The 17,528-nt window shown below is 47.1% G+C and overlaps 1 protein-coding gene and 1 long non-coding RNA gene across 6 annotated transcripts in view; one reads left to right on the top strand and one right to left on the bottom strand.

Moving 5' to 3' along the window:
* Positions 1-4,577, bottom strand: part of LOC134482158 (uncharacterized) — a 39,783-nt gene extending 35,206 nt beyond the window's left edge. For 2 of the 4 annotated variants that reach the window (XR_015639002.1, XR_015638999.1), the window contains exons 1-3: positions 4,369-4,577; positions 1,708-1,995; positions 672-829 (exon numbers count right to left, since the gene is read on the bottom strand). This is a non-coding gene — a long non-coding RNA (uncharacterized LOC134482158). Of the gene's footprint in view, positions 1-631; positions 830-1,707; positions 1,996-4,368 lie in introns of those variants that run through there. The other 2 variants (XR_015639001.1, XR_015639003.1) reach the window with 2 other exon arrangements.
* Vwa8 (von Willebrand factor A domain containing 8) overlaps positions 1-15,947 on the top strand; it is a 324,101-nt gene extending 308,154 nt beyond the window's left edge. Inside the window, exons 41-45 of one of the 2 annotated variants that reach the window (NM_001427283.1) lie at positions 2,303-2,428; positions 4,438-4,596; positions 10,550-10,648; positions 11,346-11,584; positions 14,754-15,947. In NM_001427283.1, coding sequence (NP_001414212.1) covers positions 2,303-2,428; positions 4,438-4,596; positions 10,550-10,648; positions 11,346-11,584; positions 14,754-14,862 — 732 coding nt within the window. In that variant the 3' untranslated portion in view covers positions 14,863-15,947. The remainder of the gene's footprint in view (positions 1-2,302; positions 2,429-4,437; positions 4,597-10,549; positions 10,649-11,345; positions 11,585-14,753) is intronic. The other variant, XM_087585390.1, reaches the window with a different exon arrangement.
* Positions 15,948-17,528: the final 1,581 nt, after the last annotated feature.

Genomic DNA, 17,528 nt, shown 5'->3' on the forward strand with positions numbered 1-17,528 from the left:
CATGAAATACCCACAGCACTAGCTGCTAGTCGCTCCTCAGGATAGAGGTGGACCCGCAAGCCCTGCTCCCACCACGAGGGGTGTTGAAAGCCCCATCATCTTGGGTATATTCTCTGCAGGTAGCGGTAGCTGCTGTCAGTCTGTGCATGCACAAAAATGGCTGTGTCCTTTCATCGCCCACCCGTCCTTTAGCTCAGGTGTCCTTTCAGCTCTCTCTACTGTACCTGGTCTTCCCTGAGCCAATATAGATGGCCCATGCACAGTAAACATTCAACAGTGCCTCTGCATTCACTGCCACCACCAGTGAGAAGCTGTCTGACCAAGGCAGCACCAGCACTAACCGGACTGTAAACATAAAGAATGTGTTTGACAATATGTCCACTCGGCTAAACAACAATAGCAGGTTTGCCCATAGGCTTTACCCATTTTTGACATTTTAGAACTTGGGTTTTAAGAGAATTTTATATATTTGGATTATCATTCCTTTATCAAAATTATGTGAATAATTATATATTAATATAAATATGATAAAGAAAACCTGCAGATCACCAACACGAATATTTTAATTCTGGTGGGCAGTTGACCCACACGTATATCCCTACAATAATTCCACGAATGCACGGAAATAGGGCATCCTGGCACAAAGCTCGGATCATGTAAGTATATATTACCAGTGGTGGACGGTGGGCAAACACAACCTTCTAGCCTCCCTCCCACTGGGTCAGAGGTCAGACAGCTGGGACTCGGCTCCTCCATTCTGGTGACTGGTTGGTAATGCCACAGTCTTCCTGGAGTCACTGCCGAGGACTGACTCCCCTGAGATCAACCACTAGGAAAATAAAGAAAAAGTAAATGAGGACATAGTTGCTGTCATCAAAATGGTACAGAGGTTGAATTCTTAAGCCGGGTTCAGGAAGACTGTGGGATTTGTACTGGTATAAAATTGTATGCCATGTTAGATGCCTCATTGTTAAGCATTTATTCACTAATTTTCATAAATCAAAAATGATGACCCTGAGGATTCCCCACCCGCCCTGTTAGCTGCTACGTGACCATGCTAGCCAGGCATGAGCTCACTCCCTACCATGCTGGATTCTTGTAGTGAATTTTTAATGCCTGCCAGAGCTATAGAAAACTAAATTTAAATCCCCTCCTGTTACCATAAAGGAAATATAAAATCCTCAAGTTCTAGTTCCATTCTTCCCCATTTTTTTATATTTCTGGGAGAGTGTGTCTTAAAATCTGGTTTGCATTCCCAAAGCTCTGTTAGCCTAGATCCTAATGTAACTGCAGTCATGGGCTCTCACAAGCACGTGCCTTCCTTGGGATGTTAGAGTTTGTCTTAGTCAGGGTTTCTGTTGATGTGACAGAAGCGACAAATAGAGGAAAGGGTTGGCTAGCCTTATACTTCTACATCATTGTTGAGGCAGAAACTGACACAGGGCGGGAACTTGATGCTGAGGACATGGAAGGATGCTGCTTGCTGGCTTGCTTCCCTTGGCTTGCTCAGCCTGCTTTCTACCAGCCCAGGGATGGTACCACCCACAACGGGATGGGCCTCCCGAGTCAATCACTAGGAAGATACCCTGCAGACTGTCTCCAGCCTCGTCTTACAGCGGCATTTGTTTGGGTCTCTTCCTCTCAGATGGCTTTAGCTTGTATCAAGCTGACATAAAACTATCCAGCTCAGAGTTCTTTATCCTTTACCTGTCTGCTTGGGCCACCTGGCATAGTTGTAAGTTCCCACGGCAAAGCGTGCTGTGGAAGTTCCTTCCGAAGCATTCAGATGCTTTCCGGATCTGGAAAAGCAGAGAGCCGTGCATGGCAGACTGCTCCCATCCTCCCAGCTGTTTCAGTTTGCACACGAAGTCTCAGGAACTTGAGTATCAAAATTCCCATCCAGAAGGGAGAGCGCTGAAGACCAGCTCACAGACTCTGTCTCCGTTAACAAGTTCAAGCTGATTATTTTGTTACCTAATAAATCTTCTAGGATCACTGTGACAGAAAACCCATAAGAAATACGTCATCATTACATTTCCAGACGTTGACCTTTCCCTGGGGGTTCATTTGCATACTGCCTTCCTGTTCATACGTCCTCCGTGCGAGTTCTTTGTGTTGTTCCATGTGGTAAAACAATTTCAACCGAGAACCCACACTGCAAAGGCCTTTCTCAGAGGCAGAGAGAGACCTCACTTACTGTCGGGATCCCACTATGCTTCCTGTTATTCATGCAAGAAGTGTGTCAAAGAACTGTAGCACCAACCATGTAAAGTTTCACGTGCGTTTGTTTGTGACATTGCAGGCTAAAGGCAAAGAAAGGCAGTGGCTAAGACACCAAGCTACCGGAGAGCTAGACGATGCCAAGATCATTGATGGGCTGGCTGGAGAAAAGGCCATCTACAAACGTCGAGGTGATCTGGAACCACAGGTAAATAATGGGGAACCCTGAGCCTCAGATCCACATAGTTCAGCCCTCTGTAGAGAGTTCATAAGTTGTGTCAAAACACCATTAACCCAAAAATATGCAACTACAGAAAGCATTATGGAAGACATAATTTTTTTTTTAAAAAAAGTCTCATCAAGACATGGAGCACACGCACATAACAGAAAAAGATAGAACAGGCAATGCGAGCGCCAGGCATACAGTCTTCTAATCCAGACACCCAAGAGTCGGAGAGATTGAGACCAGCCTGAGGTACAAAGTGAGGTCCAGGACATCCAGGCTACATAAAGACACCCTTTCTCAAAACAACAAAGCAGGGCCAAGCTCCTTCACAAAGGTAGGGTAAGCTTTAAGCAAATCCAGAGGAGTTAAGAACAGGGTTCAGACTGTGGCCTAAGGTTTGGCAGGCAAAGCAGGGGAATAAATACTAAAACCTGGTTTATAGATGCTAGTTTATAGAACAGAAAAGGGTAGTTCATGGTGCTATGGTCTTAGGCCAGCCGCCTCAGAGAAGAGACCAAGAACAAACCCTGACCACCAGCCCTGCAGCAGCCGGTAGTCAAGAGCTACCTATGCGACCACCTACAGGCCCGCTCCCCAGTTGCAGAGTGGGTACATCTGTGTCCATCAACTGCCTTCAGTTTTTAGGAAACCGGAGTTCTCTCCTAAGTTATACTAATTGTAGTAAGTATTCATCAGGCTGTGGCAACACAGTCAACTAGAGAATCTGAGTGAACTTTGGGGTTTCCTGTTGCCCAGAATAATCAAAACTGTGAGCGACCCCTGGGAACCAGGGCGCAGTGAGGGAGTGCAGCAGTGCCACACTCTGTAAGTTTACTCAGTGGATCTGGGGGTGATTTGGGAGATCTTATTTCTGTGTCACTGCCACGAGTCAACAGCTGCTCTCTCTACTGACTCACTGTGGTCAGCAAGTGTTTGGACACATCTGTGAGCTAGACATGCACATATGTGTGCCATGATGCTTCTAATTGGGGCACACTTAACGTTTTTAAAGGAATGTAGAAAATTTACTTCCTACTATTATTCTCTAAGCATCCATGATACCTTAAATTATTTACATATATATATACATATATGTGTATGTACACATACACACACACTCACACAGGAGGGGTCAGTTCTCTCCTTCCCCCATGTAGTCCTGGGAATGGAACTCAGTCATCAGGCTCCAAGGCAAGTCCCTTACCCACCAAGCCATCTCATGAGCCACCCTACCACCCTCTAGAGTGTTTTCTTGAAATTATTAGTTCTGCTTATCATCTTTCATGCACACCAGCAAGTATATAATAATAGAATAATCTGGAATTTTTCTTATTTATTGTTACTGACTTTAAAAAAAAGTCACATTGGCAGATCTGGACCCCAAGCTGATCTCTTAAGATTTCACATTTTAATCAGTAATTTTTGCCAGACAGCAGATCAGCACCATTTTGACTGCCAAGAAAAGAAAAAAGTTCACCCACCAGAAGAAACCCTAAAAGCTCTAAAGAGTCGAGACGTTCTGAAAATACTTAAGCTCTTGGCCAGACCCCCTCTCACATAACTAACTGTGTTTTAGCAGTCTGGCATTTCTTCAGCCTAGGTGAAAAATGACCTTCAAGTGACTGCACGACAGAACAAATGAAGCTTTTCCTCCAGCCACACTCTCTCCGGGGCGGGGTGGGGTGGGGTGTGCTGGCACATAGAGCAAAGGACACGGGGCCTTAGCCTCCCAGGCTGGTATTTCTAAAATGCATTATCTTTAAGTTGTAAACCTCCAGGCAGCAACTTTACCACCGTATTCCAGAGGCAGCTCTTTTCCATGTGCTCCCAACAGCCAGCCTAACATCTGCTATGGGTATAGTCATCGCCCCCAGCCTCTGGGACAGCCCTGTCCAGGCTGAGCCTGAGTCAGATCTGCCCACCTTAGACTGGCACAGCAGAGCCTGGGCGAGAACCAGCTGACCATGGTCTTCTGCCATTCCCATCTTCAGCTGGGCAGCCCACAACAGAAGCCCAAGCGCCTACGCCTGGTGGTAGATGTCTCTGGCAGCATGTACCGCTTCAACGGGGTGGATCGCCGGCTGGAGCGCTCGATGGAGGCAGTGTGCATGGTCATGGAGGCCTTTGAGAACTATGAGGAGAAATTCAAGGTAAGGCCAGAGCTGGCCATCTAGAGCTTTATTGGTCACTTAGGGTCAGCCCTGGAAAGGTAGGTGTAGACCCCACCCAGAGAACCAGGCACCCCCTCTCACCAGCAGGGAACATGGCCGCTGCTTCATCTAATAGTAACACAATGGAAGGGTCCAATAACCTCTATCCTCACTAGAAAAGCACCTAACATACAAGTCGTGTGATGTTAAACCACAGCACTTCCTGGGAACACTGGACCTGTTCTCATTTTCCTGGGCATCCCCCTCTCGTGCCTCTGAGCACTGACATCCCGTCCCCTGCTGTGGTCATACACAGCATCCTGTGCTGATTCCCTTCCCTGTCCTCATGAACAGTGAGCAGACAGTGATACACACTGCAGCTGACAGGACGGTTCCCCCAAGAGGAAGCCGCCTTCTGTTCAAACCGTTTCCAGCTTGTCATTGTGGAGTTTGCTATCAAGTCCCTCATCCCAGATGTCTGTGGATAGGGAGAGAACGCACGTTCTACTGTGTTGCCAGCCAATAGGAGTCAACTCACCTGCTTGTGATTGTCCAAAGAAAACACCGGCATCACAGCAGATAACCTGACCACCAACACATGCCGGAGAGAGACACAGTATCTGCACACACTGTGCAAACTCTGGAGTCTGTACTGAATAGAACAACCCTTGGGGAACAGACAGTCTCAAATCAATTGCCATTTAAGGTCGCCTGGACCTCTGCTTATGAGTATAGTCTACATTAAGCAAAAGCAAGAGACAAGTTGACTGCCATTTTCCTTAGGCTCCTTGTGAAGGGTGCAGCCCACTGGCTCTCCCGGGTTCCTGCCTAAGTCCCAGGGAGAATGGCCTTTCAGAGCTCAGTGGTGAGGAGTGCGCAGCATCCCGCTGTGACTGCTGGTGGGGCTGCAAGGCTCTGCACAGTACAGGGGTAAATGCATATAACACACGCTGACCATAAGGAAGCGCTCTGCTTCCCTTCACAACAGGAATGCTCTCCCTTGTGGCCCCCGAACCCTGTGGAGTTATGTAAGAGTCGTCTTGGCTCTACTGTAGCTGCCAGAAATCCCAGAGCCCCAATCAAAGACTCACTCTGGCAGGGTGAGGACAGGGCAAGGGGAATCTGGGAAGTTTCTGAGTAGCGTTGCACTGCTTATAAGACACAGCACTTCCTCCTGTGGGAGGCAGAGGTGATCAGCCTTTTAGAGCACACCCCTGCTGGGGCAAACAAAGCAGCAGGCCTGCGCTCTCTGCACTGAGGCGGCCATTCAGCCTTCCCATCTCTTGACCCTCCTGGATCTCATGTGATTGCATCCAGATTTTTTTTTTTTATAAAAAATGTTTATTTAAACCACTTTGGCCAATGGGTGGCTAGACAGCCAGGGGTCAGCATATGTCCATAAGCGTTTGGGTCTGAACCTGCCCCAGCCTCCCCTCAGAAGCTCTCTCCAGGCCTTCTTCTCATGCTTATTGGAGACCGCCATATTGCTGCCACCCCACCATACATCTTGAGAGTTGATTGGCTTGGGCTTCCCAGACCCCCTCTGTAGAGGACAGAGGAGTGATGGAGTCACATATTCCATGAGAGCTTTTCCTGCTTCTAATTAGGGTACAAGAGGAGCAGGCACATGCAGTACAGAGGAGGAGGATTAGGACTGAGGCTCAGCCTCACTCCAACTACACGCATGCATTTTGGTTTCTTTGTAGAAATATTGGGATATCCCTATATCATTGCTATCTCAACCAGTCAGCCACACACTCAGTTTCTTGACTGTGAAAGAAGGATAAGGTCCAGCAGCAACTGCTGAGAGACTGCAGATACTCAAAAAGTATCTCCTGGGCAGATAGATGACGGTTGGTGGGGTACCCAGCGTGGCATCGCTCAGTGTCTTTGGGAACTGGCAGTGTGATCTAAAGCTCCCCCTGAGTTCCAGACAGTCCTTAATTCAGTCTTCCTACAGTTCACCTGTGTTCTGCAGCCTTCAGAAGTGCCTGCTGGTGAGGTGGTCTGCGCACTACCCATCCCTCTCGGCATCTGCTTATGTTGTGTTTGACTAGAGCTGTGCTGCCTCGTGGGTCATACAGTCTGCAGGGGGAGGCTCACTTACAGTCCTCACCACCACCCACACCAAACCACAGGGACCCTCAAGCATGAGCGTCACTGAGGCAGAAACCTGATTTAGCGCATGACGCTTGCTAAGCCTTTAAAGTACCTCAGAGTGTTCAGCCACCTGACTTCACACATTCCCAGAACAGCACAATTCACAGACAGCCAGCAGCAACTCCGCCAGGCTGGAGACCAGCACCGCTTCTGCTGGTCACACAGCTCTTAGGCAACTGATTTCAGTTAGGGAATTTCTCCTTTGCTTCATCCTGTGTGTTCTTTTCTCCAAGCTCCTTAAAGTAGACTTCCTTTTCAAAAGCTCTTAATGTCCTGACAGTTCTTTCAAAGACTGTTTTTCCACTAAACATCCAAACAATGGTACCAGAAAATGGGTTTATTCTCTCACTCAGAAGTTGGGCTTTGGAGAGACAATAATGTAAAATGTTTAATTGTTTCCATGAAGTATGTAAGTCAGGCAAACAGTATGAAGGGAACCCTGTGGGGAGTGTGTGGGGTGGGGCACCCCACTTGCCCAGCACTACCCAAACAATGCCACTTAACTGCACAGTGTGCATAAAGTGGACATCGTGCAGTTTATTCCATTGCCAAGAAAGAGCTGGGGATGCAGCCTTGGTGGTAAAGAGTGTGAGCAAAAGCTTTAGGGAGTAAAAGATTATGTGGCTTTCCCAGTCACTATCCACAGAGGGAGTCAGGACAGACACCACAGAGCAGTGAGACTCAGTGGCCTAGGCTCAGCCTTTCCATACGGCCAGGTCCATCCGCCTGACTACATGTAGCACCATCTACAGTGGGCAGGCTCCTCTCTCCTCAGTCAGGACAGTGTCTCACAGACATGGCCGAATACCAGGCTGATCTAGGCAACCCTTCATTCAGCAGAGGCTCTCCGCCTAGGTTAACAATAAGTTCTAACCAGACCTCTTAGCCTACGCAGGACCCTAGGTTCTGTCCTCGCATCTGCAAAAACCGAAGATGGAAAAGAAACCCACTTTTCTAGAACCACGCTGAACTCTTGCTTCTCACCAACTTCGAGGACTTTCCCTCAGTAGATGGTGTTGAGGGTCCTCACTTCCCACGTATGAAACAACAGATGAAGACCAGACACAATATATGTGTGCTCCTCAAACTACGAGAAGCCAGCTTTTCACTCCATTAGATTGTCACAGAGCCTTGGGTCTGGGCATTCTCTTCACCAACATCAGCCTACAGATGAGAAAGCCAGGGTTCAAAGAGGTGAAGTACTTGGCCCAAGGTCACACTGCTAAATGTGCAATGCCAGGGCTTGTGACCCCCTGGTGGCCCCCATTGGGGATAGTCTTACTTGTTCTGTCCCTATTCCTTGGATCTGTTTTACATATTTCCAAACTTATGCCAAGTCAGTATTTCCAAACATTCATTCAAAAGTAAAAACGTTTCATTACCATCTCCCCCTCTTAATACGCCGCCCCACAGTCAGGAAGACTCTGTTACTTCCCAGAAGGCTTTAGAAAGATATGACTCACAGAGACACGCTTAGCTGAGTATCTGTAATTACTCCTGTCCCAATGCCTTAGGAATGTTCTTTGAGTTTAAATATGGAGACCAGTCACGCTATTACGCTTTGCATATATTTGTTTACCCCCAGATAGGACTCCCCAAAACACTGCACAAAGTTTGCTGAGACCATCAGAATTGACTCAGTAACTGATGTGGAAATATTAGCCCCCCCAAAAAAATTAAGAATAGATATAGGACTAGCTTGAGGACTCATTACTTCTCTGTGGTAACTTGAATTAATAGATGAATTTAGAGACAACACTAAATCTTAGGAAGGCTGACAGCCCCTCGGAGTGTCAGCCTTTCCTACAGCAGAGCTGGTTCAGGGACCTAAGATGACCCGTGTGAGGATGCTGGCATGTGAGGAGGGGAAGCAAGTCCTGACCATCTTCATCACTAAGTGGACAGCGCTGTCCACCCCTATGACCCTGGGAAGCGGCTGAACAGATATTATCCCTCTGTCAGAGAGGAGAAGTGATGACAAGCAGGCACCTTTAGAGGCCATCTAAACTAGCATCACTGCAAGGCAGGAAGGAGATTTAAAAGGTTAAGCCTTTTTTTTAATGTCCCGGCCACGTCACACGGTGACTCTGAGAACACTGCTCCTCCTGGGGATGAGAGCTCCGTCTTCCCTCCTAGCCTCCTCAGTGCACAGTGTGGGCACAGCCACAGTGCAGTCCATCTTTCCTCGATGGCCCTGCCCTCGTCCTGTTTAAATGGGGGTGTGGGGGGGCACTTTCACCAGAATTATTTCTACCTCCCATTTCAGACATGGCCGTCTCAGTTATGTTCTATTGTACTTCTGATCTGGCTTAGGAGAACGGTGTTCTGGTTTCTGGACTGTAAAAGAATGTCGCCCCCACACAAAGACAGGCTGCTTTTTACCCCAGGCTCCCCGAGAGCATCTGTGTCTACCGTAAACATGCACAGAAACTGAGCGTGCAGAGATCAACACGTCAGAACCTGTCTATCATCTGCAAAGGTGCAGATGGGCAAAGGCTCGCTTGCCCTGTCCCATAGCACCCAGTGCGGGGCATGCAGGAGGGGCTGGAGAAGAGCTGTTGTGAGTACTGCATTGGCAGGTATCCCAAATGTCCCTGGATCTTCACCCCCAAACATGCAGTATTTCCCATGCAGATACCTCAGTTGCCCCAGTGTCCCAGCCTTTGTGGAATTACAAAATATCTCTAATAGAGGTAGAAGGGTTCAGAGAGACTGACTCTCCCAGACTGTTTCCCTCTGGCTTCTCTTTGGATTTTGTAGCGGGACACCTGACTCTAACACTGGGCTCCTCTCAACAGTCAGTACTTCGTGTGCCCAGGAGATGGGGGTGAAAAGGTGCTTCCTAAATTGAAAGCTACATGCCATATATTAACAAGTGGAAAAGCAGATTATTCAGTCACATGGTCAGTATCAGGCCATTATGCTGATGCCGGTGTGTTTGCTGTCACTATGCACCCTGGCATGTCTGTCAGGAGGAACTGATTGCCAACAGCTTCTGTCAGAGAGTATCTTCCGAGCTGACCTGAACATAAGTGTGGATACATTTTGCCTTTTCTACACTTTAGTTTCTTTGAGTATGTTTCACTTTTACAAATAGAAATAGGTTGTTCTCTGTTGGGGACAGAATTGAATTGCTTGGAATGGTGACAGAGGTCCCTAATTTCCTGCTGACTCTCAGCTTTTGGGAGCCACTGACACTCGTGTCCATGGTCTCATCTATCTATGCCATAGTTAACTCCCTCATGTCAGATCTCCCCTTCCATCAGCAGCCAAGAGAGAGCCTTTAAAAGGAGCTCTGTGTGATTAGATCAGACCCACTGGATAACTTCTCTTTTGATTAAGTTTCCTTGACTGTGAGTTAAATTACATCAGCCGGATCCTTTTTGTCATGGAAGTTAATGTGATCATATGTGATTTCCCCATTATGTTTACCAGACTTGACCACAATTATGGGGAGAGGGCAGAGAGCTTGCATGAGGCAGCTGGAATCCTGAGAGCCCCTGTGAGGTCTGCCCAACACTATGTGCGTTTCCTACTAAGTCTCCCTTGAAACGTACACATGGAATCTGGGACAGCCACCAAAGTCCCCTTCACACTTCCCACCTCTTTCCAGGGGACAGAGGTCTCAGAGGACGGTGGACCCAAACAGAATGAATCCAAAATCATTTGCCTTTTGCATCCTTTTATGACCAAATATTGATCAACTTGGAACAGTCCAGAGTTGGGGATCTCTAGACCGAAGACCATTGTGTTACTCACCGACTTCTGACCTCTCCAACTCTCTTCCGAATAGTACGACATTGCTGGACACTCGGGAGATGGCTACAATATCAAGCTCGTTCCAGTTAACAAGATCCCTAAGAACAATAAGCAGAGACTAGAAATTCTGAAGGTAAATACATTGTTCCTTCCACATTGTGAGATTTTCTATCAGATTAGATAGAAACTAGGATTCCCTGAAGAAGCAACAAATATCTCAGGGGACAAATAGAAACCACCTTCCTTGCTTAAAGCCCTGTTTCCACCCTCTACTGTTGTGTTCTCTAAATGTTTTCAGAGTACTCATTGTTTTATTAGGTTTGGACATCTGAGATCAGAATTCCATAATCACACAGGCTCAGTAGAAAGGTAAACAATGGCCCCTTTCAAGGCACTCTGTATTTCAAATTTTATATTTTTGTTGTAATTTTGAGTGATAAATTCAGTCTCACTTAAACCTGCAGAAGATACCATGATCTTAAAACAGGTTTCCTCCTTTGCCACCGAAAACAGTGATTAGCATCGGATTAACTTGTGTGCTGGAAACTCAGCCCATCCCTTCTTATTCTCCTGCACTGTACCTCTCTTCCAGATAGTACCAGTTACATATTTTCTTACTTTAAATCGAATGTTGAGTTGTAAAAGTGTCAGTTGTGGACATTTGGGAGCAATGCCTGTGTCTAAGGAAAGTCATCCCTATAGAACTGTCCGTGTGCCATGTTGTCTCCAGTACGTAATCAAAAGGCAGGTAGTCTGCCAATAGACCGACCGTCGTGGTTGTTGAAAAGGAGTTGCTCACCTGTGGTTTCTGTGCCCAACTCTTACCTCAGACAATGCATGCCCACTCTCAGTTCTGCATGAGTGGGGACCACACACTCGAGGGGACGGAACATGCCATCAAGGACATTACCACAGAGGAAGCTGATGAGTACTTCGTCATCATATTGAGTGATGCGAATCTGTCCCGATATGGAATAAACCCAGCCCGCTTTGCCCAGATCCTCACAAGCAATCCTCAAGTAAATGCCTTTGCCATTTTTATCGGCTCTTTGGGGGATCAGGCAGCCAGGTGAGTATTGCCACAGCAGAGAGCAGATCTAATAACTGGCGTGTGTTGTTTCTTGAACTTCATTCCTAGGGGCTGGGGAGGGCAGGTAAGATGGTCTAGAGTTCTACCCTGAAGCAGCTACTGTCACACTTGGGCTGCAAACACTCTGGCTTGTTTAGACAAGCAACCATAGTTTTGAGGGAACTCAATGCTCTAAGGTTTGTCAGACAAAACTTTATAATTTTAATTGTTTTTATAAAATAAGTAATTACCAAATTGATTTTCCCACTAATTGGTTAAACAGTATTTTATAGATTAAGTACTTAATCTATAAAATCTATAAGATCCCCAGCCCAATCTCATCATGTCATTTCAAATCATACTCAAAATAGTAAATATAGCTCAGTGGGGTAATAGCTCAGTTGTTAAACACTTGCCTGGCATGCACGATCCCCATGTTCAATCCCAAATATTGCCAAAAATAAAGAATAGTGAATGCCCTAGCATAGCAGAAAGTGTACTCGTCTGTATGTAATGTGTGTCTATTTGGCGTGTAAACAGGCACTGTTCTGTCACTGTGACGAGACACTATGACCAAGGCAACTCTTACAGAGAGAGTATTTACCTTGGAGGCTTGTGCACAGTTAATCTGTGATCAGATAGTAGGAAGCAGACAGGCGTGGCCCTGGAGCAGTAGGAGAGAGCTCTACATCATGATCTGGCATCAAGCAGAGAGAGAGAGACACACTGGGTCTGACATGGATGTTTGAAACCTCAAAGCCCACCCTAGTGACATACTTCCTCCAGCAAGGCCACGCCTCCTAATCCTTCTCCCCAACTGAGGACCTAACTTGAAAATATATGAGCCTATGGGACCATCCTCATTCCAACTACCACAGACATAAAGAGACTGTCATATGCATATGCATACAAACATACATACATATATACATAGATATCCCTATAAATAAACTTCAATAACTCACATGAGTATATATTTAGACATGTGTGTGTATATATATATATATATATGCATAGATATATGTCTACATATAGATGTGTGTGTATATCTCTCACTGGAGAGGCATGTAGGGGAAGCTCCCTGGACACACAGGAAGACTGACTGTATGTAAGTGTGTGTGGATGGTTAACTCCCTGGACACACAGGAAAACTGACTGTATGTAAGTGTGTGTGGATGGTTAACTCCTGGACACACAGGAAGACTGACTGTATGTAAGTGTATGTGGATGGTTAACTCCTGGACACACAGGAAGACTGACTGTATGTAAGTGTGTGTGGATGGTTAACTCCTGGACACACAGGAAGACTGACTGTATGTAAGTGTGTGTGGACGGTTAACTCCCTGGACACACAGGAAGACTGACTGTATGTAAGTGTGTGTGGACAGTTAACTCCTGGACACACAGGAAGACTGACTGTATGTAAGTGTGTGTGGACGGTTAACTCCTGGACACACAGGAAGACTGACTGTATGTAAGTGTGTGTGGACGGTTAACTCCTGGACACACAGGAAGACTGACTGTATGTAAGTGTGTGTGGATGGTTAACTCCTGGACACACAGGAAGACTGACTGTATGTAAGTGTGTGTGGACGGTTAACTCCTGGACACACAGGAAGACTGGCTGTATGTAAGTGTCTGTGGATGGTTAACTCCTGGACACACAGGAAGACTGACTGTATGTAAGTGTGTGTGGATGGTTAACTCCTGGACACACAGGAAGACTGGCTGTATGTAAGTGTATGTGGATGGTTAACTCCCTGGACACACAGGAAGACTGACTGTATGTAAGTGTGTGTGGATGGTTAACTCCTGGACACACAGGAAGACTGACTGTATGTAAGTGTATGTGGATGGTTACTTGCTATAGTTACCATGCTGCATGATATATGGAATTTATAGCCAGACAATAAGTACCTCTGGGACTACCCAAAAGGCCAGGCCAAGAAACCCTTCCCGTAACGTAAACACACTAACAGAAGGCATCCATGGTTTTCCTCTGCCCAGAATACTCATAAAAGGCAGAAAAAACAACCGAAAGTGTATCTCAGGAAAACAAAAGCCATCCTGTCTTACAAATGGGGGGTCTGGCTTTGCTTCTGCCCTGCTGCATGCCGGGCTCTGTGGTACAGACTCCCATAAACCAGGGCGGTTTCAGCCCCTTGGATGCTGCAGCTTCCACGGTGAGCTTGAGAACAGCCTGGGCACCGTGGATTGGGCTCGCTCAGTGCAGCCGACTGCACACACCTCTCTCACTTCCATGTGTTAGCACTTCACATTTTCTGGAACCTTCCTGTCTTCAAAGCCTCCTCTGTCCACATTTCCCCCACACCAGGGCTCAGCAGACGGCGAGCTCAGCAAATGCTGGCTGAGCTGAAGCGGGCATTTTTTCTATCTAGTGAACAGATCCTGTTGGAATACTTAAGAAAGCACAATAATACCCTTGTGGTTTCCTGGGGAAATGGTCCAACATTCGCTGGCAAAAGGCATGGTGCAGACTTAGCTGGTCTGCCCTGCATGCCAAATACATGATGCTGCACAGAGTGCCTGACTTTTATTAAATGTCACCAAAACCAAACTTCTTGGCACAATGAAAGGCAGCCTTCTTTCCAATACATCTACGCCTTGCCGTCTTATTGCCTTCAAAGATGGCCTTTTGTTCCCAATGATAAATTGACATTTTTAAAAAATTACCATAAGCCCTGTTCACCCTCGGCGCTGTCAAGCCGCAGTCGAATGATGCACATTGCATTTCACGGTTTGTGGCGGGGAGGAACCAGAAACCCACTTGGGGACTTGGTTAAGTAGCGTGTTGGAGGACTGTTTATAAGAAAGGTTTTTAGAGAAGTACAGCATCAGACCAGATGCAGGCGAGCTAATTCCAGATGGGCCCCTCGGGCACTGTCCTGTAAGGGACTAGAACATATCAGGAGAGGCTAGAACTTGAAGACCACTGGTTTCCTCACTGCAGAGCTCTTGCTTTCCCTGCCCTTCGCTCCCTGATGCTTCCCCAGGCCTTCCACTGCATAGAGACGGACAGTTCAGGTGCAGTAAGGTGAGAAAGTGAAAACAGCCTTTCCCAAGAACCCATTTGGATGCAGTGGCAGCCAGGCAGGGCTGGACCGGAGCCTTGATTTGCAATGGTGATTCCCTCCTTTCCCTCTGACAGGCTTCAGAGAACTCTGCCTGCTGGCCGGTCCTTCATCGCCATGGACACCAAGAAGATCCCTCAGATTTTACAACAGATCTTCACCTCCACCATGCTCTCCAGTATCTAAGAAGCAGCCTTTACCGTCCCCAGATTGGAGGCAATATGAGCAGACAGAATTCTAAAAGACCGCAACCCAGCTGACCTGCGCTGTGGCGGGCTGCTGCCGTCCAGCCGCGAGTGGGCTTGTGGATGGAAATGTATTCTGGATGGGTTGAAGGTCTGCAGACGAAACAAGTTGACCTGCATTTCTTAGAAGGTCAGCATTGAAGGATGCAGGCGCAGAACTGCAAGACTCGGCCTCGTTCTAACCCCAGAAGATGCAAACCACCCACTTTCGCCTTAATAGGTCATCTGCTGCCCGTAGCCATGCGGAGCCTTTAACCCCATAGTTTGACACTGAGTGGGGACAAGCCTGCAGACCCCACCCAACACGCTCCTGTCTACAATTATTTCCACTTTCTCCCCAGAGTGTATTGCCCAGCAAATTACAATTTTACAGCATTTAACCTTAACAGGAAAGTATTTGGACTGCAGTACTTCATAAGGCATTGGCTTCTCTCAATAATTCCATTCTCTTGTCAGAAAGGAACCAAACGATCCTTAGGGTGCTTGCTATGCCACTGACTTCTCTTCCCTGCTACCTGAGGTGAAGGATAAAGGATAAAGATGAAGGGCCTCAGTTCCCTGTGCCAAGCCCTTTCCGTTCTCCAGAGTTCCACAGTGGCGTGGAGTATACTGTCCGACAAATTACCCAAAGTTCAAAGCACTGTGTTTGACTGGGTGCTGACTGGAGACTTGTTTCGATTTAACTAAAGAAAAGGATACTTTTCAGCCAAATTCTCTTTCCTTTCAAAGTCTTTAAACTCAAATACTCCAACAGAACTGTCTCTCGAGGCATCCAGTGAAATGCCACTCTTTACAGCTGACTGTGAAGTCGGTGCTGGGGTGGGATGTGCGTGCCTACTTAGTGTAAGCGAGAGAACTAATCTTTGGTGACGCTACTTACCCTAGCCATGTACACTGTCATTGTACAGTAAATTCATGTCATTTAGTCGTAGGACAGAAAATGCTCCCCATCTCTTCTGACACCCATCTCCTCCTCATCCACTGTCAAATAAAAGCAGTTGCTTCCCAATATGGTGTCACCACCCAGTGAGTGCGTGTGGTTTGTATTTCTAGTCACCTGCTTGTTCCGGGTGCTCAATTATCCCAAAATGTACAAAGTTCCAACTCAGTGCCTTCAGAATGTAATCACATGACTACTTACCACCACTCCTATTGGCTGATGATTTACTGCACCGCAGGGATATGCTAAACGGCTCTGTGCATTGTCAGTTCAGTTCTCACGGCCTGACAAAGTGTTTTCACTCAGAAAACTCGTTGCTTTCACGAGATTTCTGACCACAGACTTTTGATCATTCACTGAATTACTAGTATTACTTTGCAAACGAAGACATGGAGCCTTAGTGACATCCACAGTCACAGGCAGGTGAGCGCTTGCATGAGCCCCTCACCCACACTGCGTGTTGCTGCCTCCTGACTTCATAGAGGGCTCCCACTGCCTCCTTCCTTTCTACTCCTCTTTTTGCTTCATAGAGCCACCTTCCTCCCTCTTGTCCCCACAAATTTTATCTGTGTGCTTTCAGGCCCTCAGAGGTATGGGGACTGGGGCACGAGACACTTCTGGGAAGAATCTTGAAACACCACAGTTCTTCCTGGGTACTGCAGTGAACTGAGGAAATACACATCAAGGGGCAGCTTAGCCCCTAGGACACTGCCCCTGGCAACTTTTGGAAACAGCATTCACAAGTGGCTCAAGAAGCAGGCCCTCTACACAGCCTGAGTACCCAGCAGAACGATTCTTAAACAGGGAAGGAATGTTTCCTAGTAATTAAGTTTCCCTTTCCCGTAGCCAGATATCCTTTGCTATTGTGATTTGAAAGAGAAAATAGACTTCTGTGTTTTCCTTATTTGTAAAGGGAAGGATGGTGAGGGAGGGAAACACGGCTTTTTTTTTTTTTTTTTTTTTACTTACACTACCTACGAAGTGAGTGTGTTTATTATTAAATGTACTTAATTATAGGCCACTATGAACTGTTCCCAGGCCCTCATAATAATAACCGCACTGTGTGCCCGAGGGGTGTGCATTGAAAGACGTCTAACCCGTGCCTCTCTTGCAAGCAAATGAAACGCTGAGAAGGTCCATTGTTAGTCCTGGGCGGCCAGGAGGAATGAGCGCGGTGAATAGCGGCAGTATGTGGTGTGTGTTCCCCTTGGAATCCTGTGCCCCAATAAGATGACCTCATCGCAGATGGGGCGGCTTGAGCGCACAGCCACAGAGTGGGTCAGACCAGGAGGATTTGAAGGGAGTGTCAGATGTCCGGAATGAATCACTTAATTCTTTACCCCCTTTCTTGGGAAGCCTCGGAGGAGGAGAAATTCCTCTGCGCCTGGAGGATTTTCTCTGAACTGACCCTGAGGCTTTGAAGGCCCATTAGTGGATTTCTGAGCACAGCCTGATCAGAGTTCCCCAAAGGCCAGCGCCAGAGTCTGCCCTCCCCGCACCTGGCTCCTTCTGGGCCTGCCAGCTCAGCCAACTTGAGGTTTTTCAGCGAGCCCAGCACAGAGATGCAGAGAGAGGGAAACAGAAAATGGTTACTCTATCCTCCATCTGTGTTTGATTTCAACAAAGACAAAAGAGGAGAACCCCCCCGACTTGTAAGCCAGTCTCCC

The sequence above is a fragment of the Rattus norvegicus genome, chromosome 15, assembly GCF_021556685.1.
Source record: "Rattus norvegicus strain SHRSP/BbbUtx chromosome 15, alternate assembly SHRSP_T2T, whole genome shotgun sequence".
In the NCBI taxonomy this organism is placed as follows: domain Eukaryota; kingdom Metazoa; phylum Chordata; class Mammalia; order Rodentia; family Muridae; genus Rattus; species Rattus norvegicus.